Genomic DNA, 22,519 nt, shown 5'->3' on the forward strand with positions numbered 1-22,519 from the left:
AGCCGCTCTGGCCCCGGTCACGTGACCAAATTCTGGTCTTATTTAGACGGCGTCACAATAAACCACTTCTCCCCTAAACACGAGCACTACATAGTGCGTCACATAAGGGCTTCGGAAAACAAATCGGTGAGGAGCCGACTTCATTCATTCTGCTCGGGTAATTATTCAACATGGATTAGAATAATTTTAACTCCGAATTATATAATAATAATTATTATTATCATTATTGTATTTATAAGATTTAATGTCAGCAGTATATTTTGTAATAATATAGCATATTTTAAAAGTTGCTCAACTTTCTACACGCAGGAAGTGCAATGCTTTTTACGACATCCTTCACTGATTATGGGTAATGTAGTCCAATTGAGAGCGCGTCCAGCCTGTGTAAACAGCGAACCGGATGTGTAAAAACTACAACGTGCCGAGTTGCAGTTATCCGGTGCCAAGTTGCATCAGCTTGTGAAGGTATAAAAGCGGTTGTATTAACTGTTTTATGTTTCTGACAGAACTCTCCGGGTTGTAAGATCTATCCTGTAGACTGACGGCGGCAGAACAGAAGAGATGAAGCTGTGTGTGAGTGAAGGAAACCCGCAGTGTGTGAAAGCGCTCGCGGCGCTCGAGCACACCGGAGTGAAAAGTGACGTGCAGCTGCTGAGCCACGAGGGTGAGAGGATCAGTTCATGCTCCTTTCTGTCAAAATTAACTTCGCACACAGAAAATGCGTAAAAGGATGCCTGTTTGTTTTAGTGTGGCTGAGGGATTTTCTGTGATCAATGTGGCAGGACTTTCTATAGGAAGAATCTAGGAGTGTATGAGACTGAATGACTCAGATTGTTCAGACCCATTATTATGATCAAGGGGCAAAAAGTGTTAAAGACGCCAACAAACCTGTAGATACTGAATGGGTTAAGGCTGGTGATGTAACTGTGGTGCAGAAACCCCAAGAGAGGGGGGCAGAATTTTTAAACAGATCTCTACTTATAATAATAATAATAATAATCACACAGCTTTCTCTTCTCCATATTACTTTTACACACTTTCACCCCTTAATCATGTCCACCCTTTTGTGATAAGTTTTTCCTTTTTTTCTATTGCTTTATCTGTCTCAGGCCAGTGGTGGTGGTTTGCTGGTCCTGCTGTGAAAGCAGGATGAGCGAGCGCAACACCTGGGGCTGAGATCCACTCAGATGCTTGTTGCTATGCAGTTTCACTTTTAAAAAACATCTCATTCACTCGTCAAAAAGACAACTCTGTATACCTTTTAAAAAGTGGTTGCTTTGTTTATATTTCTGATAGCTCAGTCTTCATGGAGAACTGGAAGTACCAGCAATTCACACAATTACATTGTAATATATGATCAATAATGTAAATTATTGTTCCCCCTTATTGGCTATATATTTTTTCAGCAATCAGTGGAATACCCTGGTTTATCTTCAATCCTGATACTAGGGTGAAAAGTCTGTTTCATGAAAAGTCTGTTTCATTCTTTCAGCTGCTCCCCTTAGGAGTTGCCATAGCAGATCACGTGATCTGCATGTTTTTGTGGCACAGGTTTTACACCAAACACCCTGCCTGATGCAACCCTTCTTATTTTTTAACCCAGGTTTTAGTTTGGTGTAGGGCATCGGCTGGGATGTATGGCCTATCACTGATCCATGATTATGCTCAGAAAGCTATTTTAGTTCATAAAGAAATATTACTGATGTGTTTCATGTTTCTGCTCCAAATTTATTTGTGAACGTCTTTCTGTGAGAAGTTAGGTTTGTGATTCCTCTCGGCAATCTTATCCATAAGTAATCACAATGAGGGCTCATTGTTGATGCGTAAAAACAAAACTGAAAGTCTTCTTACTTACATTGTGTTTTTAGGCGTGTTCAAGGTCATGGAAAGAATAGAAAATCCAAGCAAAGAAAATACGTGGGAGGGAAAATGATTGTTTTGAAGATCAGGAATGCATCAGGTGGCATGGTGGCTTAGTGTTTAGCACCACCATCGTGCACCTCCAGGGTACAGGTCTGATTTCGATTCCTGCTTTGGCTGTATATGGAGGGAGTTTGCATGTTCTCACCATGCTTGGTGGGTTTGCTCCAGGTGCTCTGGTTTCATCCCACATGCAGAATTGGCTTTATGGCGTTGTAATGGATTGGCAACCAGTCCAGAATCAGTCCAGCCTTGTGCTCTGTGCTCTTGTGCCTTGTGCAGAAGCAGTCCAGCCTTGTGCTCTGAGTTTCCTGGGATAGGCTCCAGGCCCCTCACGACCCTGCATACAGAATAAAGTGGTATAGACACTGAGTGAGTGAGTAAGAAATGCAGCGTAACAGAAGTGACTGAGTTTCATCAAGTTATGAGCGATACGAATCGTCTGGTCAGGGTCGTTGATGCGACAACAAGCATGATGAATCACATTCTTATTATAAAATCTTGTATGCAAGTCATTCAGGTTGGATTATATTCCTGTAACTGGGTATACACTGACTGGCCATTTGTTAATTTCGATCTGTCTATATTCTTTGGTCCTGTGTTGGTGTATTTCTAGAAATGATTGACTTACAGGAAGATTTACAGAATGTTTCAGTAATGTCTTTACAAAAGGGACAGATACACTAAATCTGTGCTATAAATGCGTATAGTGAAATTATTTACAATATAACTGGAAATCACCAAGTTAGTAGTTTGAGTTTGCCTGTGTGCGTGTGTTTTCAGAAAAAGTGGTGTCCTTCCTGAACAGCCCGGTCCTGCCTGTTGCGGTGTTACCCAACGGCCAGCAACTTTTCAGTGCTAATGCCATCTGCCAGTAAGTATGTCCTAACACGGTTATGATTTCAGCCTTGGTGGTTTCTGCGGAAGCCCTTAAATGCCTGTATTTTCCCCCAGATATCTTTTCGAAGTCGCTGGGAAAGAAATCACAGATGCTAGCAGGCAGTTCTTGGAATGGGAAGCGACAGAATTGCAGGTCAGGATCCACTTCCCAGGAGCGATGACTGTTGAAGGTTACCGTATTTACGAATAGAAATGTGGCTCTTGCGCATCTTGCACTCCCAGCAGTGTTGTGTTTAACAATGTGCATCAGTATGCTTAGAGATGTTCCTTATAAAGAGTCACACTGTTTAGCTTTTCTGAGGTTTGAATTCAAGGTAATGGAAAAAAAAACAGCAGATTATCAGTTTCGCTTTTATTAACATATTCATCTGAGTTTCACTGCCAATTTCTCTAATCCAGTAATAAAAGTGTTTAGGGAGAGCTATGACGTGGCATAAAATATAAACCAGATAAGGAACCAGATTAAGGAGATGCGCAGAAGTCTTGTTCTGGGACTCCCGTTTGAGAAGATTTCTAGTATAACTGTTGACATGCAGAGGAAAGTCTAAAAGTATGGACTTTGTGGAAGATTTTTATGATCTGATTGATATGAAGATATTGTGCAAGAGTCATAGGTCATAATTTTGTGGTCAACTGCAAAATAATTTATTGCACCGGAAACGTAATTTTAGACATAAAGAAGATGCAGTTGAAACTGCAAAAGGGAAAAAAAAGTAATGCTTTTATTATTATTATTATTATTATTATTATTATTTTATTAATAATAATAATAATAATTAGATTTTTGGACCGTCTTGAAAAAAAACTCCATGCTCTTATTAGTATTTTATTATTAGTTCTTAGTATTAGACATATAATTACTGGTTTAACTTTAGCTATGTGAATGTTTTTTGCCTTTTTACTATCACTGGAGATAATAAAATCAAGAAGTCTTGTTCTTATGCCAGCACATATTGTATCTCCTTTTACTAACTCTCTGTTCATGTGTGTTTCACTAACTTGAAACCTGGCATGTGACCTGACTGTTTGGGAGATTAAACATTTTTATCTAAAAAGTGATGTACTGTGTTCAAAAAACACTGCTTTTTGACTATGTTGTGCTTGTTCCCATAAGATCACATGTAATACGTGAGCTGCAAGGTAATGGCAAAATGGGCTGAAATCCAGTCAGCTGCTTGTTGCGATGCAGTTTCACTTTTATAATGTGACCCCAAATTCAAAAGGTCTTCTCCCAGCAATTTACACCCAAACAATACACCGTGAAATAGCAATATGTGGTGTTTCCATAGAAGTTACATGATTTCATCCTCTAAGCATTTATACAAATGAAGAATACTCTGTAGGATGCTTAGATTTTAGTGTGTTTTAAGTGATGACTTTCAACCTAACATGTAAGATGAGTAGACTTGGCATTAACGGCTTCAAAAACCTATGATGATTAACATACTTCTACAATATGTTAACGTTTGACTTTGGTGAATGGTGGCTTGTGTGTGTTTGTGTAGCCTGTGCTGCTTCAGGCCCTCCAAGTGGCAGTGCTTCAGGGGAAACGTGACGAGGCTGGCACTCTGTTGAGGAAACCTCTGAGCTGGCTGGAGCAGTGTCTGAGTGGAAAAACCACACCGTTTCTGACTGCAGTAAGTACTTCAACCCTGAACTAGCTGAGGTCGGCTCAGCATCGTGGAGACGGCTTGGGTCCAGTACGGATCTTATCTGCATAACGTTCTGTTGTGTAAGGATGCATGCATCTGCCAGACACATTTCTGTGCCTGCATCACTGCTGATCCGACATCCCATGTTCTCCTGTCATTGCGAAACAGAAGTGAATAATGACAAAATTAACTTCCAGCATTATGTTCATGTATTATTATTATTATTGTTATTGGTTTATTATTAAGGCATTATTAAAAGGTTTCTCACATTGCAGAGATTAAGGACCCCAAATCTTCAAAATGTCTGACATGGTTCCAGAGGTGCTAACAACCGTCAGCAATTTATGCAAAAAAAAAAAAAAGTAGTAAGGGGTGTTGCCATAAAAGTAACATGATTTCATCCTCTGTACGTTATACGAATGAAGACCTCTCAGTAAGATGCTTTGATTTTATATTGGTAACTTTTTTTATTTTAAAGCATCACATTCATTTATGTTGTTGTTGTTTTATTATAGCTTTATTAAAGGGTTTCTCAAATTGTAGAGATTAAGGACTGTTCAGATGTACATTAGTGATGGAAGTCGGTAACCATTAAGTAAAACAAGCAACGATCAGTTAATGGACACAGTACGATGCATCTTGCCTCAGTTCCATTTCCTGAAAATCAATCTCAATAACATGCACCATTACTGCACCCAGGGTGCATTACACATGTGTACATCCGCTTGGATTACTCCTATAATGTTTATTAATACGACATGACTGTCAGATCAGAAGTTTATCGTCATTGTAGCCAACTTTATTACTATATTTTCCAGTATGCATATTCCATGTGGCAGATTTTGCACATCACGCTCTTGATGTTAAGATTTTTCTTTACTGATGGTTTATTGATTATCATTTTTTCTAAAATCAAAGTACGCCCATATCCAGGAGCAGCCTCTTTTTCCAAAAAAATTATATAACGGGTCACTGTGAGAAACACTATCCTCTATTGTACACAACTGTTTTGTGAGCATGCGCATTTAAGTGATCTAGTCATACAAGTTCCTTTGTGTTTCGGCAACACGGCGGTTGTCCAGATATGAAGAAAAAAAAAAAATAAAAAAAATAATATATATATATATATATATATATATATATATATATATATATAATGTAGGTGTGTGTGTGACTTGGCATGTTTTAGGTAGTTTTAACAAATAAATCTTTGTAATATGTCTTTTTTTTTTTTATACTCGATTGTTTGAAATTGACTGGTCATAGACTATAATTGAGCATTGTACAAATACCAGCCTAGGGGCGTGTGCACATCTACAGCATCTACCAAAAATAACTCGTCTGGGAGGGGAGCATGTGAAATGGCACGTTTTAACTTTTGAACTTGACATTGACATTTCTTGTTTAATTCCTGCTGCTGTTGTGTTGTGTTTAAACTCTTCTGCCTCTTTATTATTCCCTGACAGGTAATTACCCCATTTTCTACCTAATGCAGACGATTTCACCAGGCATACTTGTGTGTTTCAGGAGACAGTCGAAGTGGCAGACATTGTCTTGTGGGCAGCGCTGTATCCCGTTCTGTCTGACTCCTCTTTGGAAGTTGGTAAGAAAATCAACTCTTTGCTATTAACGTGTGCTTGCTTCAGTCTGTGTGATATTTACCAAAGAATTCCTCTCTTTTGGGGCCTGTGATTTCCTCTGGTTTCAGGTGAGCTGCGTTCCGTTCGAGGATGGTTCGAGCGTGTAGGTCAGCTCCCAGCATGCACCAGAGCAGTGCAGAAGATTTTGCCAGGCAAACAGCCTAATGCTCTAAAGAATTTCCTTCAAAAGCAACCAGCTTCACACACACAGCGAAGAGAAAACCTGAGCACTGAGGTACACGATATTCTTGTGTTCGGTGCAGAGAAGAGGAACAGCAAAAAAATAATAATAAAAAAAAAAAATAATAATAATATTAGTGACCCTGATTGTGGTTAATGTTGTCTTTTAGACTGAAGACGCAGAGCATGTGATGACTGAGGAGGAGATTAAGGCAGCTGCACAGGTTTGGAGTAAAGGACTGGCAGAATGTCGTGAGACTCTAGAAAGGCAACATCCTATGTAAGATTAAAATTCCCTCCTGTGTAAATTTCCATATCGCTTCAAATGCCCATGTATCAAACAAACATGTTTATGCGGGGCGAACTGATTTTTGGCTATCAAGGAAATCCAAGAACAAGCAAAAAGTGTGTGAAGTGTCAAAGCTGACGGGAATAAAGCATTGATCTGTTAGGGGAACAGTGAAGAATGACATGAAAATAAAAGTTTTTGAGGATGTTTCTGTTCATGCGCTCAAGGAAAATAAAAACAAAACAAACCGGAGGACGCATTTGTTGAGGTGCTTTCATAGCCATAGAAGAGATTGACCAGTGTAACCTCAAGCAGCACCCAGAATGACGGAGTTCATTCTATTGGAGAAAAAGTAGAACCTCGAATCAGCCGAACCTCTTGCACAACAGATTAATGTTTTTCTTGCCACTTTTCTCTCTAGTGGTGTTAAAATTGTTGCAAAAGGAGGTGTCCTGCCTTTAATGAACCTGAGATCTCGCCATCAAGCAGTCCAGATCTGAACCCAGTCAGATACTTTATGCAGTCTGCTTTAGAGACAAATTTTGATCAAGGTGACAGACATTGTGGAGTTCAACAACTAAAATTGTGGATTTGTGTTGACTAGGAAGAGCTTGTTCAAGTCTTGCATTTTAGAAGAAGTGGATCATCAAAAATCATGATTCAATGTCGCTGTAACCTGTAGAGGTGATGTTCATGATATGATCTTTCTTTGTGATTTGCTCAGATTACCCAAGGAAGGGAAGCGTAATGTTCTGGTCACCAGCGCACTGCCGTATGTCAACAACGTGCCTCACCTCGGCAACATCATCGGTTGTGTGCTCAGCGCCGATGTCTTCTCCAGGTATCTTAGTCCTTACATCTTTCTCTTCATCATAAGTTTATACATTATTTTAAATTCCTAAAGCAGTAATAGAAAACCAGAGTAAAGAAATAATTTTTTAACTCGCCTGCACTGTTTCTCTGTATCTTTTAAGCTTAAATTGATTCAATAAAAGCATGCGCTCCATCTTATATGCCAGGAAAAAAATCTTTTTACTTATCTGCTTTTTCCTTTGTGTATAATACTGACTTTTAGTTTAATAAACCCTGCTATCTCTCTCTGTGTGTCGCTGCAGATATGGCCGTTTGCGTGGGTGGAACTTGCTGTATTTGTGCGGGACAGACGAGTATGGCACTGCAACAGAAAACAAGGCTCTCGAGGAAGGGCTGACGCCCAGAGAGATATGTGACAAATACTTTGCCGTCCACAATGCCATCTACAAGTGGTTCCAGATTGACTTTGACTACTTCGGCCGCACCACTACTCAACAGCAGACTGAGTATGATGATGAAAAGCGTGTGTGAGATAGAAAGGCTTTAAGAAATGGAAAACATGCTGAATTAATAGTGTGTATTGGGGGAGGGTATGTGGACTGGAGCAACACTGTTGTGATCGGTGATGTTACAAGAGCAAAAGTTTCAAGAATTCAATAACAGGCTTTATCATGGCACATCATGTTGGCTCTCTCTCCCACGCAGAGTAGTGGTTATCATATGATGCTGAAGATCAAACTAAACCATGTTCTGCTTAAAACCAACGTTGGGTGTATAGAGTACTTGGATTACTTTTTTGATGTAACGAGTGATCTAACGCTTTTTTAAGTACTCAGTTTTAAGTACTCGGTTATTTAGATATTGTTTCAAAAATGTAATCCGTCATTCAGACAATTTATGTAATCCGTGAGCCAGACAGCAGTCATTCCGCGTGTGTGCGTGTGTGTGTGTGCGTGCGTGGCCCTACAAGCCCCGCTCCCGATAACTCGCCCCCCTCTGTTATTCCTGCTGTTATACCCCTATCTCACCTATGTGGTTTGACTATGCGAGGACCGACATGCGGAAATATGGAAACCTAATCACAGCGCCAAAACACACAGTGAATCATGATAAACCGTACTTACGGCCACCGCGTGAAACTGCGTAGGTGAGATAGGGGTACTAGTATTATGAGGAATCACGAAACGGGTTTCATTTTCTGCAGTGGAAAAGTACTCAAACTCGTTACTTTTATCAGAAAGTAACACAGTAATGTAACTGATTACTGGTTAATGACAGTCATTTTGTAATGTAATTAGTAAAAAGTAATTACCTTTAAAAAGTAACGTCCACCAACTAAAACTAGACTGAGACTAAAAGCAGATAAGCGAATAGGTGTTTTACTAGTTCCTATAAAGAATTGTTATTGTCGCCGTCGTCCTTAGCTTACAGTACTCATCAGGGACGACCTTATCATTTTAACATTTTATGCAAACTTAAATAATTCTTTTGATTGTGTAAAGCTGCTTTGCAACAATCTCAATTGTTAAAAGCGCTATACAAATAAAATCGAATTGAAATTGAATTGATTAAGTGATCAATGTTACACCTTGAGCTCCTTTTTTTCCTACATCCTTTCCATTCTACTTTCTCTATCACTCTTTTACAGAATTTCACAGAACATATTCTTCCGTTTACTCGAGCGGGGCTTTCTGAACGAAGACACCGTGGAGCAGCTACGCTGTGAGAACTGCCAGCGCTTCCTAGCTGACCGCTTTGTGGAGGGTGTGTGTCCTCACTGTAAGTTTCCTGAAGCCAGAGGGGACCAGTGTGATAAGTGCGGCCGCCTCATTAACGCTGTGGAGCTCAAGGTATGATTGAGACCTGTCTCCAACACCTTTGGATTAGAGTTAGAAATCTTTTATAAACTATATGAACCAAAATATACAATACTGAAACTCGCGCATCTCAGACGTCCATTTGCGTTTGCCGATGCAAACCACCAGATACACCTGTTTCCAGGAGTGAAAAGGACCTTTAGTTGTGCAGTTGTCATTGGAAATAAGTCTCTTGATGAAGGAATATGTATTCATAGTATAATATTGTTCATCTTTTCACTCCAGTACTGTATATTTTGGCGCATACTGTACTTGCGCACTTTACTGATGTGTTTTATGTGAAGATGAAACTACTTGTCCTCATTTCAAACCTAACCTTAGGGGAAAAAAAGTGACTTTAACTCTGACTTGCCCATAGGATCCTCAGTGTAAGGTGTGTGGAAACACTCCGGTGATCCGCACCTCTAAGCACTTGTTTCTCAACCTGCCCAAGGTAAACCACTGTGTCATTACTTTCGAAAAAATAAATAAATAAATGTTTGTGTAATATTTATATATATATATATTATTATTGTTTTTTTGTTTGTTTTTTGTTTTGTTCTGTTTTTTTACACTAAAATGACGGTGTGCATTTATTAGCTGGAAGGTGAGTTGGAGAAGTGGCTGGAGCAGTCATTTAGTACTGGTGACTGGACAGCTAACGCTAAGCAGATCACTCGCTCCTGGTTAAGAGATGGTCTGAAGCCACGCTGCATCACGCGAGACCTGAAGTGGGGGACCCCTGTACCACTCCCAGAATATAAGGACAAGGTAGAAAGGCACTCTTATATACTCATTAATGACTGGATCTTATTTTGAGACATCTAACTTGTCCCTTTTTTCTTAAGGTGTTTTATGTGTGGTTCGACGCCCCCATTGGCTACCTCTCCATAGCGGCCAACTACACCAGTGAATGGGAGAAATGGTGGAAGAACCCACAACAGGTGCCATATATTAACCCCTCAAACGCTGTTCATATATATATATATATATATATATATATATATATATATATTTATTCTCTGTATACCTGCCTATGCTTGAGAGGTTTGTGGAAACTAGTACAGAATGTTTCGGAGATATTAAGATTAGTTAAGAGTGCCATCATTGAGATTCATAAACATATGTCTCTACATGGAAGTGGGCCGGTTTAGTCTGAGAGATGTCAATATTAACTAATTAAGGGCGTGCCTCGTCTCGTGCAAAAAGTGTCCTGGCATAGGCTCAGCCCACCTTCGAGACCCTGTACGGGATAAACAGTATAGAAAATGATTGAATGAATAAAAAACTTGTAATAATATTAATAATAATGATGATGATGTGAAGTACCAAAATTACATGTGCATCGCTCTCATTTGTCCTGCAGGTGGAGCTGTATAACTTCATGGCGAAAGATAACGTTCCATTCCACAGTGTAGTTTTCCCCTGCTCTCTGCTCGGAGCAGAAGACAACTACACGCTCGTCAACAACCTCATCGCTACAGGTGATTCACAGCCACACCTAAAAACATGATGAATTTATTTTATTTTTTTATTTATTTTTAAACGGATATGAGGTGAAATTGTGTTTTGGGTGTAATAAAGCAATAACCCATGAAAGGCCAGGTTATTACAGGGATTTATCAAAAATAATAAAGCTTCGACATTACATGAAGCATTATTTATATAAAAGATGTTAACAAAAAACATATCCGTCTGCCATGTAATGTGGTATGTTAACAGTAATCTTTCTTTGTTTAACAACATAGACAAAATGAGGACATAAAATGGATTGGTGTCTTTTTTTTTAAATTCTTCTTTATGTAAGATAATATTCCACGGCCCAGTCATCGCACGCCATAAAAAATGCATAAATACAACATTCCATAATACAGAAATCTGTGTGAGCTTCATTGCGAGACAAGACAGCCCCATCTAGGAGCGATTTGAGACAGTGACACCCGACGTGCATTCCTTATGTCCAGTCTTCCCTGTAATTTCGTTTTCGTTGCTGACGATCCCGTTTCATAAAGAAACGGAAGCAGTGCCTTTGTGGCAATCTCAGGATACTGCGCATTGTTTTTAATCCAGGACGTCGGCAAACATACTTTTAAGGCCACGTCTAATTATACAGAGCGGGCTCGGGGCATGTGAATCACCTGTTGCAATAATCCTGTAATTTAGGGAGGACTCTTGCTATTTCCTTTTAAATGCAGATTTTCATATTTATTTATTTATTTAATTTTTTTGCCAGTCTCTGTCTCATTTTGGTGTCTCACCATTTGGAATTTTTCTCTTTTTTAAAGAAGCTCTCCAGAGACGTTTGTTTGTCTCACTCATTTTTTAGCTAGAGATATGCATAATTCTGTTGGGTATCAAAACCGATACAGAGAGACGTGTGGCAAAAGATGGAAGTGAGTGGCAGATGATCTGATTTTCTTCTTCTTTTTTTTTAAATAAAACACTTTGCAGACTCCGATAGTCAATAAAATAGATATAAATTTTTTTTTTTTTTTTTTTTTTTTTTTTAGTCCGTCTGTGTGGCTTGGTACCAAATCATCTACAGCCCAGTACTGGTCCCTGGCCCAGTGTATTTGGGGATCACTGCCTTAAAACAATAGCCTGACTGAAATGTTTTGACCTGGTGCATTATTAATGATTGATGTTTTTACCGGCTTCAAACACAGCTGTGTTCACCAAGTCATGCTGATTGACTTTTTTTTTTTTTTTTGAGTTTGAAACATATTGATTTGTTTCATTTGTTATTTATTTACACATAGAATATTTGAACTATGAGGACACGAAGTTCTCAAAGAGCCGTGGTGTGGGAGTGTTTGGAGACATGGCTAAAGATACAGGCATTCCATCTGACGTTTGGCGTTTCTACCTTACCTACGTGAGACCTGAGGGCCAGGACTCATCCTTCTCCTGGGTTGATCTGGCTCTAAAGAACAACTCCGAATTGCTCAATAACCTGGGCAATTTTATCAACAGGTGTATAGACCACACACACATTTTATTTCCACACATTGTCTGCTTAAATAAACATACAAATATGACACACGCATGCAAACATCACAAAATCATAATCAAGGACTGTTACACACACACACACACACTTCTGTACAGCTCAGTAAATATACAGGATTTTTATTGACCTGCTCTGTTTTCTTCTCTCTATTTTTTTTTCTCGGTCTCTCAGGGCTGGCATGTTTGTGAGCAAGTTCTTTAATGGCTGTGTGCCGGAGATCGTTCTGCAGGATGAAGACAAGCGTCTCATCGCTCAGGTGTCCTGGGAGCTCAAGCAGTACATCCAGTTACTGGACAAAGTCAGGTCAGAAATGTCTTTAGTTTATTAGGTCTTTAGGTTTTTTTTGTGATTTTATTTTATTTATTTCATCTATATTTATGTCATTTATTTTATGTGAAGTTTAAAAATCTGCCTTCCAGAATAATAACAATAATATTATTACAATTAAAGAATATAAACATTGTCCTATCTAAAGTGCACTCTAGGACACTTCTTATTCCTTCATTACTGCTCACCAAGCACTGATTTATTTCACAGTTTAAAGAACAAGGCAAAAAATTATCTGCTCGTTGCTGAGAAACTAACAATTGCACAAACCAAAAAAAACAAAACTGTTAAGTTATTTATTCAAATGTTGGTTAGTCTAATTTTGTGTAAAAAAATTATAATAAAAAATGTCAGCTTTAATGAAAACATATAGTTGCCTTTTAAACCTAATGTGAGTTGATAATTTGTGCACAAGGGTTGTGCGTTGTCAAGAACGATATTTAGTTCCGAGATATTTTTTATCAGTACGAGTTGCTCCTGACCCCTGGGGGATAAAACCCTATACACTGTAGAGGATGCTGTTTTCTATGTACATTGCACCAAGTAAAAAAAAAAACAAAACATAATCTCATAATGTACATGATTAAAATAAGTGTATTTCCTAAGTACATTCCATATTTTTATTGCATATAATTGTGCGTATACCTTTTTAAATAAATGTAATTTACTTTTGACTGGTTCAGGTGTAATAAAAATGCAACATGTACAACTAGGTTTCAATAATTTAGTTATTGTATAATTTAGAAAATTAAAAGGGGGGGGGAAATGCAAAAAAGATGAAGCACATTTTTTTAACATATATAAATACTTTTGCATCTCGTAGTTTATTATTGCATTAACCCCATTCTAAAAATGCATTTAAAACTTCACAAGCTGTGTGTAAAACACTTTAAAATGTATATACTGTATAAATGGAAATGCAATCAAATAAACCTGGTGATTATTATTGCATTTTATTACATTTATTTATTTATTTTTGTTTATTTTTTGGTCAGGATTCGCGACGCCCTGAAATGCATTCTGAACATCTCTCGTCATGGCAACCAGTATATTCAGAGTAATGAACCCTGGAAGAAGATCAAAGGAGGAGATGAGGACAGGCAAGTAAATGTGAATAAGCATCAATGGGTCACTTAGTGAGTGAATGTGCCATGGCTTTACCTCAGATAGAATTAATGCACATGTTTTTTTTTTTTAATAAAACGATGTTTCCACACTATTTTAAACACCTCTTCCGATAATAAGAAATGCTCTTAGTGCATCCTATAAAGTAATTGGTTTTGACAGTAAAATGGCTCTGAAGTTGTAATGTTTGTGTGCTGTGTAGAAAACGTGCAGGCACGGTAACCGGTGTGTCTGTGAATGTGGCGTGTCTCTTGTCGGCCATGTTGGAGCCGTACATGCCTACCATCAGTCAGACCATCCGTACCCAGCTGCAAGCTCCAGATAATTGTGCCATTGCCATGCTGAGTGCTGAGGGACATTTCCTCCGCAGCCTTCCAACCGGCCACCAGATCGGCACGGTAATTATTCTGTAATAAGTGTGTAACTACAGCAGCTTTGTATTAAACTCATCTCTTTAGTCATGAAAGCCACTCTTATTGTTTTTATTATTATTATTATTACATTTGATTTTTATTGCATTTTATTTTCCCCCGTCAGATCAGTCCTTTGTTCCAGAAGCTGGAACCTGAGCAAATCGAGATGCTGAGGAAGAAATTCGGAGGACAACAGGTCTGTACATGCGTTCCACAGATTAGGTTTAAAATCATTTTGATTAAATGGCTTCTCTTTGGAGGTCAGTCATGATTATTGGTCTGGTTTGATGACGTGTGACACAGTGACCGGTTCATAAGTTGGATGAGGTGTCTGGATATTACATCATTCCCGAGTGAAATAACAAGCTCCAATCACACCTGTTGCAACATTTTTCAAAATGTAAGATGGGGTGATATTTTAAACCCCATTCAGGAGCCGCTCCCTCCATCAACAACGCCTTCAAACAGGATTACAATACGGCAGAAGAGCATGTTATTTACTTTTCACTTTGTTGATAAATTCAAGGCTAGACCTCTCGCAGCCACGTTCCAGTCCAACCTAACATAGTCTTTGTCCTGTCTTCCTTTTCTTTCCACTTGAACGTTCATTTCAGCCGGAGGAGGAGACTCTTATGGGAAAGGTAGATCTGAGTGCATGCTTTTGTGCCCCTACGCTGCCACCTTCACTCATGCCTTAAGTATGAAATTGATCCAGAACCTGCAGAACAAAGCCTGCTACTGCCAATCACTGGTGTCTTAGTTTAGGGTTTTTGTGCTCAGAATTGTTTGCCCGTAGGCATGCTGGACAAAAAAGTAAAATCGAAAAGATTTTTTTTTAAATAATGTGCCATCTACGCAGAGTGGTCTTTCTCGCAAAAATAAGAGGGTGGAATTAGAATTTCACCGCACCAGTGTGAAAAAAAAATAATAAAAAATCTGCATGTTTGTGGATTTTTTTATTTTATTTTTTTATTTACTAATCATTTGGGTTTGTGAAATTATATGATATTGCCTTGTGCCTATAGAATTGGTTAATATCAATTAATCATAAATTTGACGATTAATATTTAGGTACAGTTGAAAAAATTACAATTAGTAATAAAATGTATTAAACAGTCATGCTATTTATTGTTTTAATATATAGATAATATTAAACAAATCAACAAACATATTTATTCTATGTATGACTAAAATAAGCAAACAATATAAACATGTATCACAATCGATATGTTGGTTATAATCCAGACATACTGCATGAATTCTGTAACGACGAAGAGAAACGTGACTTCTGGATTTTTTACCATGAGCAATTTAGTTTATTAAATGCAAGTTTGATCCATTTAGATTTGCTTGTTAACACTGAAATATATGGTGTGTCAACTAATGCTGTAAATAACGTTCGAAAGGGAACTTTAACATAGTGCTGTTTTTGCCAATGGATCTAAGGTGTTAAATATGAAGGTCATTTCTAAGTCATTTCTTTTCTCGGGCAGAATCCCAGTGACAAGACGAGCAAAACGCAGACCAAGCCCCCCGCTGCTGCAAAACCTACCACTACCGTAAGTGCGGCCGATCCTGAGAAAGCCAAACAGCTGGTTGCTACTGATCGTTGCCCTTTAGATAGGTGTTTGTTATGTACAATAAGTTTAAGTCTTTTCTAATCCTTTTCCAAAATTATTAGTAATATTTAATGTACAATGTTGGACACCATGCCATATTTATACATTTTGTCTATAAGACTTAATCATGGTATTATTAGTTTTAATACTATAATAGTTAATTATTCTTAACTGTTCTTGTATATTTTCACCCCTCAGGAAGGAAAGAATTGATGAGAAGAGGAAAGTGAGTAGGAGTGAGGAGACCATCGTTTGGGTGTACTAGCAGAAGGTACATAGTGCAGGGATATTTTTTCTAAAAGCATCATAGTGAATGAAAATTATCCATGACCAACTTTACATGACTGCTGTCAAGCCAGTTATGTTGAGCATCAAAATACAAATAATGTTCATCAATAAAAAAAAGGCTTTAAGATCACCTAATAATACTTTGTAGAGTAATTATTTCATAACTCAGGTAAAAAAAAATAATTTATAGAACCCGTTTTTTTTTGTTGTTTTTTTTAATTCAGTGTAAAATTATTACCTGTTATTCCCCCCTACCTTTCTTCAAACTGTTTATTCTTTGCATTATTAATTAAATAAACACAGTCACATTCATTTTTGTTTAATTTTGTTTTTCATTTTTATTAGGAAATGTATACAATACAGTAAGTAAAGATGGGAAAATTCTATTACATTTGACTATATAAATACAGCATGCATATTTTACTTATTACACAATACTACAGAGTGAATAATGATTATTTATAATGAGTGATTACATAGATACAATAGAAAAATAAGCATGGGTCAGTTTAAACTGCTTAATCTAAATGTCTAATTCTGTTTAAAAAAAAATAAAATACAAAGGTGATGCATAACTACTAGACCCACCACATATCCCCTATCTATCCACGCTTAAAGGCCATGGCTTAAGTGGAGTTTAAAAAAAAAAAAAAAAAAAAAAAAATTATTCAAATGCAGTCTCTCCTAATTAAACAAAAATGCGAAAGTCCTGAGCTATTTCTGTGAACTAGGTCTATCTTAACATTTTTTTTGTTTTTTGTTTAGAAGCCCTTTTAATTATTCATGATAAGACATGATAATATTGATCTACCTCTATTAACGGGTTACAATGAAATGCACAGAAAATCCTTGCATAAAACCATTTTACACTTCTTGCAAATCTATTTTAAAGGGTAAACGGACAAATTAATGTTTCATTTCCAGAGATTGGTAAAATATTTGCCAGTTATACCCACCCCAGGAGTCTTTGCCATCCTCATACATCGAAGAACAAAAGTAGGAAAATGCAATAAACCTACAGTCTCCTTATTGTATAGAGGAACCCATGTATTAAATGATTAATAAGGTGCCTGATTTAAGGCTGATTCTTACAGTTTCTAAACCTGGGGTCCTTTTCTAGTTCTATAGCCAAGACTTCATCACACTTTCTCCCTCGATCCTTCAATCTTGGGGCAGCCCCTTAAAGAATTGATCTCTCTCTCCCCCAGTTTCCACATGCCTTTACCTCTCGTCTTTATATGTGCATTTCATGGTTACCATTAAATGATTCTACTTGTTCCTTCTTTCTTTCCAAACATTCTCTCTGTCTACCACACTTCTTTCACGCAAACCCTCACTTCCTGGTGTTGACGAGCCTCTCGATGAGCGCGCGGCGTGTCCGCTGGACCTCCTCACCAAGTCGCTCAATCTCGGCTTTAAGCCTTTCATTCTGGTCCGTCAGCTCCTGCACCTTCCTCTCATTCTCCTGCTCCCGCTCCTTTCTGCTCTTCTTCCCTGAGAAAGGTGAGGTAAGTGCACTCCCTTTCTTCCTCTTGCCCAGGCGTGAGGAGGCAGGGGCCGGTGGAGGGGAGAGAGGAGGGGAGGAGGAAGGTGAGCAGTTAAGGGACGGCGACTGCGATGATGAGGAGGATGAAGAGCAAGACAGGGACGAGTTTGGGACCATAGGCAGCTCTTCCTCACTGACTGATGGGGAGGCAGGCGGAGGGTTCGGGGGGTGATGGTGGTGGTGGTGGTAGCCGTTGGTGACCATAACTGCCCCCGTTTCCACCAGACCAACGCCTCCTTCACTCAGCAGCTCGAAGAACTCGGGGGGCAGAAGGTCTCCTGCACCAGAGCTTGCCGTCTCTCGTGCACCACGCTGCTCCTCCTGTGCCGGTGGCTGGCTGAGGAGCAGCGGAGGTGGTGAAGGCTCCTCCAACACACGCTGCACCCCCTCCCCCCACACCTGCCCCTCCGTCAGCCAGGTGAGTGAGCAGCTCTCCAAGACATCCAGAAACTCCGGCTCTTTCTGCAGGTGGGAGATAAGGAAAGGAAAAAAAAAAATTAAAAATAGTTAAATTAGCAGAAGAAAAAAAAAAACTCAATAAACATCAGCATTTATAAAATCAATTAGTTAAAAACATCAAATGCCTTTACAGAGCACAGAAAGGAGGAGGGAGGGCGTAACATTGAAGGTACGAGAGCAGAGACGGCAGCCGTTGCTTTCGGCGTGACTGACCTCGGCGCAGGGTGGGGGGCGTGTGTGCTTGGCCCCACCTGCATCGGATCCCAATATATCTTGCAAGTCTTCATACCACGCCTCCAACTCTGCACCACACAGCGGCGCCACACCGGGGGGGTACATCCACTCCGCAGTCATCTCAACCAATCAGCTGCTACGCACAGACACGACGACTCAACACGCTCCTACACCCAGCACACCAGACCTGGCCCAGAAAATTATTACTTTTTTTATGCAAAGGGGGGGGGAAGAAAGTCTTAAACCCTATACCTACAGCAAAAACCTGTATGGCGTTAAGCAGTATTGCTTGACAGACTACCTAAACTAAGTCCAAAGTAAAGTGGCCAAATACTCATAGAAAATCTGTTGTCTAAGGACACTTAGTGCTCAGATGAAGCTACTACAAAGATCACAAGTCCACCAGACCTTTCAACTTCAGAGCACTCAAGCAAGATGCACACACACACACCAGCCACAAACAAGTTATTTAGAATATTCCAAAAAAAAAAACTAGTGCAACAGTATATTAAACAAAACTGCCATGCAGAATAAACCAACAGGTCAAGTACAATCGAAATAGGAGCAGAAAAAAACATGCTTACCTTTAAAAGCGTTTCCTCTTAATCAAGTGTGGTTGTGGGTTGTCGGCGATATAGTGTCCCAGTAATTCTGAAAAATAATTGTGGAAAAAAAGTTATTGTGGTGAAGATGATTGTTTGCAAGATTTGCGAATATTACTGGAAATTTGCCTTTAATTAGATAAGTATTAATTAAATAAGAATTAGTCAGAGAAATGCTAAAGCCAAAACTTTTCACGACAAAATAATTCAACAAACTTAAATTAGTCGCGATTAAACCAACTGACACGTGTAGATTTTTTCAATGAATAAAAGAAGTGATAGTGCGTGTAAATGAACCGTTTTCATTAAGACGGTTAATTTACAGCAGTTAACGGTCAAACCCGTTTTTATTAAGACTAAAGCGTGCTGATGTTAATTCAGGTCAGTGAGTCTTTCTGTAAACAGCGCGCGCTGTGCTGGCCGCGGGCGCCCCCTGGTACAGTCCGAGCGCAGGCAGCATCGCCCGAGAGCGTCCGAGAGCGTCCGAGAGCGCAAAGCTCACCGTCCTCAACACCACTCCGAGTCAAACGATTAGACTTCAACAACTTCAACACTGGCCACCTTTTAGTGTGGTGTTTTGTTGTTTTTAATGTGATTTAGTCTTGTCTGGGGTGTTGCCGAGCTCCACTTTCTCTCAGATTTTGTCCGATCTCCTTCCAAAGTACAGCATTAAAACCTCCGTGCGCCTTTTACAACAGACACGGAGGCCTGGTGGAGCCGAAATGTCCGAGATGAGTTGTTCTCTTCAATCGCTGAGTGAATACTGCGAAATTATACACAGCCGTAAAAGAACAATGCTTAAGCAAGAAGTTGAGTTACTTCATCATTTAATTGATGGAATTGTCTTCCAGCTTATGATTGCTTAATTAAGAGTTGGATTAAAATAAAAAGGCAATAATAAATTCATGCGGTCAATTTAAAGTTAACTAAATACGTATAAAGTGTTAGAAGTTAGTCAGTGGCTTTTATAAATATGTTATAATAATGAGCCTGTTAGTCAAATTAACTAAAAATCAGGCAGTGACGTCACGAAGTCAAAGTACAAGAGAAACAAAAGGAGGACAAACACAGATCAGTATAGGAAGAATAACCTGGAGTAACAGAGAGAGAGAAGGAGAAATAAGACAACAATAATAATAAGTCATTAAATATTAAAGGTAATAAGGAAAAATATAAAAAGTGTTAAAATATAAAAATGCACCAAACCAATAAAATTGTGTCCAAAACATGTTATAAAATCTAAAAGTGGATAAAAATCAATAAAGATGAAAATAAAATAAAACCCATTTTCAACCAATTGATTTTGATATAACAGCGACGTTGGGGAAATTCTCTAAACCTGAAACACAAACTTGACCTTTAAACTAAATACAAGCAAGTTAAGTAATGAAAAAGGGGGAAAAAGTTTTTAATAATAATAACATAAAAATCCTTTGTTCGTCCAGTGAAAAATAAGAGATGGTTAAAATAGAAAAAAGTCCCGACGAATAAGAAGTGAGAACAACTGCTGTCCAAAAACAGCTGTGGGATCGCTGCCAAAACACGAGCTTTTCTAAAAGGAAAAGCTGAAGTTCACACACACACACACACACACCGGGAGCGGCGGCGCCCCAAAGTTCCACCAACTCAGCCGTGCAACTAGATAATAAACACAAAACGGAAACTCACCCTTTTTCGTTTATTATGCCGTTTTTTCGACTGTCTCGGACTCGGGTTGTGTATATATTTTTGTTGAGATTGCTGATAGCTCATGTTAACCATTGTTCAGTTGAAGTCACCGAGTATGAATTTCGGAAACTCCCGGGGCTGTTTATATAGGAACCTGAACTACAACCAAACTCCAGAGGAAGCGCTTCAGCCTCAACCTACGCCACAGTGGTGTAGCTGAGAGCCGACAGTCGGGCGAATCTGCCAATCCGAGATGAAGAATAAAACTCTTTTGCTTAGAGACATCCAATCAGAGCAGTCTGCGAGCGCGAAAGGCGGGGCTATAGCACGCTGCTAGTTGTCTCGCAGTGAGTGCGTTTGTGTGAGCGGAAAGATGTGATGCAGTCATAAGGCAGCCAGGACGAATTTGGGGCGTAAGGGAGTCACATGAAAGGAATGATGCAATCGTTGGCAACCGGTTTCTAGTCGGAGATTAGACTAGCAGAGCCCGAGCATGTTTTATTAAACAGCCTTGTATTAAAAGAAAACCCAGACAAAATACCTTATAAGGACGTGAGAAAATTGATCGATTTTGCTTGCGTTCGCAAAACACTCATAAAGCATTGCTATATAATATCGGTGTGATGTGAAGACGCTTTTATTGCTGTTGTTTTGTCCCCGGTCCCAATTCTACACATGATACTACAAGTAAAGTAACTTCACAACTAATGTTCTTAAATGAAAAGAAAACAAACATACATTATTAGTTAGTGTTCGGAAAATCCATATAGCGCGCATTAGTAAAAGATATTAGTAACAATAATAAACACTCCTCCTCTTGGGCTTGCCTAAGGATTCACGGAAATCACGGACTGAGTTGTTTTAAAGGGACCCAAGAGCCTACAGCCTACATCAATCATAACAGTATAATATTGTGTTCCACCATTATAATGACTACATGTTTGGTTCGCGTTGTTGTTTTTGTCCATGCACACAGGGCGTCATCTTGGCCATGCGCCTCTCGGTGCGGTGTAAAGCTAAATCACAAAACTATTTCATATAAACTGATACATTTTAGCGGATGAATCTTACTGGACTAGTGCAATATAATTACTGTGATGTAATTTGGATTATTGAAGGGTGTCGACCTCAGTGTGGGATACATCTAAACTAACTAAACTTTCCTCGTTGTTCGTTCAGTGTTTGGAGCAGAGCAGGTGTAACTTTTGTTTCTGCGTTTTTACCGCGCCGTATGGGTGTGGACACGAGAATGACCTGTAACTTGTGGCCATCTGATGTCACCCGAGGCTCATCTCGTTAGTATTCAGAAACTCTCCTGAGCACAGGAGTTGAGAGCACTTTAGCATGCACAGTGCAGAAGCGTGCAGCGTATTGCCTAGCAACAGCGCAAGTGGGCCGCGCGCACGCCTAGCGAATAGAAAGCTCAACTTCTGTTTCCAGGAGGCGCGCGCCGCTCGCGAGCAGCGCGCCGCGAACACGTCACGGCCGCGCGGCTGTTGCTGTGTAGTCTCGCGCTCTCTCCCCGCCGCTAATGGCTGTCACCTGCACGCGCGCGATTCTATTGGCAGCTCAAGCTTTTATTCCCAAAAGTTGTGTTTACTTTCACAGAGCCGTAAAAGCGTGGCCGAGTCGCTCCGTCCACCTCTGTTCGCTTGTATTTCAAACACACACATCTCGTATTCAGTATGTTTTTAAATCGGTGTGTATTTTTTATTTTTTTTTTTGCTCGGTTATGCAAACTTGAGCTGTCAAATTGGTAAATAAATAATAATAATAATAAAAAAGCTTCAAATATAAGATGTGCTGTCTCAAAAGATTTGCTTCATCCACCCTGCGTCTATTAATAAACTTTATAAATATCTATCTATCTATCTATCTATCTATCTATCTACACATAATAATAATATTCATTATTACAATAATAATAATAATTATTATTATCATTTATTATTTAATATCATTATAACAAAATGCCTTA

At 39.0% G+C, this 22,519-nt stretch overlaps 2 protein-coding genes across 4 annotated transcripts; one reads left to right on the forward strand and one right to left on the reverse strand.

The window, feature by feature from the left end:
* The first annotated feature begins 65 nt into the window (after nucleotides 1–65).
* Nucleotides 66–16,183, forward strand: mars1 (methionyl-tRNA synthetase 1). 3 transcript variants are annotated; one of them, XM_053498539.1, is made up of 24 exons: nucleotides 116–157; nucleotides 310–349; nucleotides 507–664; nucleotides 2,704–2,794; nucleotides 2,875–2,953; nucleotides 4,326–4,457; nucleotides 6,000–6,075; nucleotides 6,181–6,347; nucleotides 6,463–6,572; nucleotides 7,306–7,422; nucleotides 7,697–7,900; nucleotides 9,043–9,244; nucleotides 9,630–9,704; nucleotides 9,851–10,021; nucleotides 10,099–10,194; nucleotides 10,617–10,734; nucleotides 12,010–12,223; nucleotides 12,432–12,563; nucleotides 13,583–13,687; nucleotides 13,915–14,110; nucleotides 14,250–14,321; nucleotides 14,740–14,766; nucleotides 15,619–15,684; nucleotides 15,943–16,183. In XM_053498539.1, the coding sequence occupies exons 3-24, from the start codon at nucleotides 562–564 to the stop codon at nucleotides 15,955–15,957; spliced, it is 2,568 nt and encodes an 855-aa protein (XP_053354514.1). In that variant the 5' UTR covers nucleotides 116–157; nucleotides 310–349; nucleotides 507–561; the 3' UTR covers nucleotides 15,958–16,183. The 3 variants fall into 3 exon arrangements, with proteins under 3 accessions (XP_053354513.1, XP_053354514.1, XP_053354515.1); XM_053498538.1 differs by lacking the exon at nucleotides 310–349 and having other exon boundaries at nucleotides 66–157; XM_053498540.1 differs by lacking the exons at nucleotides 116–157; nucleotides 310–349; nucleotides 14,740–14,766 and having other exon boundaries at nucleotides 428–664; nucleotides 15,943–16,181.
* Nucleotides 16,184–16,337: 154 nt separating this feature from the next.
* Nucleotides 16,338–20,699, reverse strand: ddit3 (DNA-damage-inducible transcript 3). The gene is made up of 4 exons (XM_053498541.1): nucleotides 20,542–20,699; nucleotides 18,856–18,922; nucleotides 18,251–18,458; nucleotides 16,338–18,040 (listed from the first exon to the last, which is right to left on the reverse strand). Exons 3-4 carry the CDS (start codon nucleotides 18,389–18,391, stop codon nucleotides 17,366–17,368), a joined length of 816 nt encoding a protein of 271 aa, XP_053354516.1. The 5' UTR covers nucleotides 18,392–18,458; nucleotides 18,856–18,922; nucleotides 20,542–20,699; the 3' UTR covers nucleotides 16,338–17,365.
* Between the last annotated feature and the right edge of the window lie 1,820 nt (nucleotides 20,700–22,519).

The sequence above is a fragment of the Clarias gariepinus genome, chromosome 6 (assembly GCF_024256425.1).
Source record: "Clarias gariepinus isolate MV-2021 ecotype Netherlands chromosome 6, CGAR_prim_01v2, whole genome shotgun sequence".
Taxonomy (NCBI): domain Eukaryota; kingdom Metazoa; phylum Chordata; class Actinopteri; order Siluriformes; family Clariidae; genus Clarias; species Clarias gariepinus.

Bases quoted from the DNA above. Each gene is read 5' to 3' on its own strand.
- mars1 (XM_053498538.1), top strand. From the start codon at position 562: ATGAAGCTGTGTGTGAGTGAAGGAAACCCGCAGTGTGTGAAAGCGCTC. The intron at 2,954-4,325 runs GTCAGGATCCAC...GTGTTTGTGTAG, and splicing joins GGGAAGCGACAGAATTGCAG to CCTGTGCTGCTTCAGGCCCT. The intron at 10,735-12,009 runs GTGATTCACAGC...ATTTACACATAG, and splicing joins CAACAACCTCATCGCTACAG to AATATTTGAACTATGAGGAC.
- ddit3 (XM_053498541.1), bottom strand. From the start codon at position 18,391: ATGACTGCGGAGTGGATGTACCCCCCCGGTGTGGCGCCGCTGTGTGGT. The intron at 18,041-18,250 runs GTCAGTCACGCC...TCCCACCTGCAG, and splicing joins GCCCCCCACCCTGCGCCGAG to AAAGAGCCGGAGTTTCTGGA.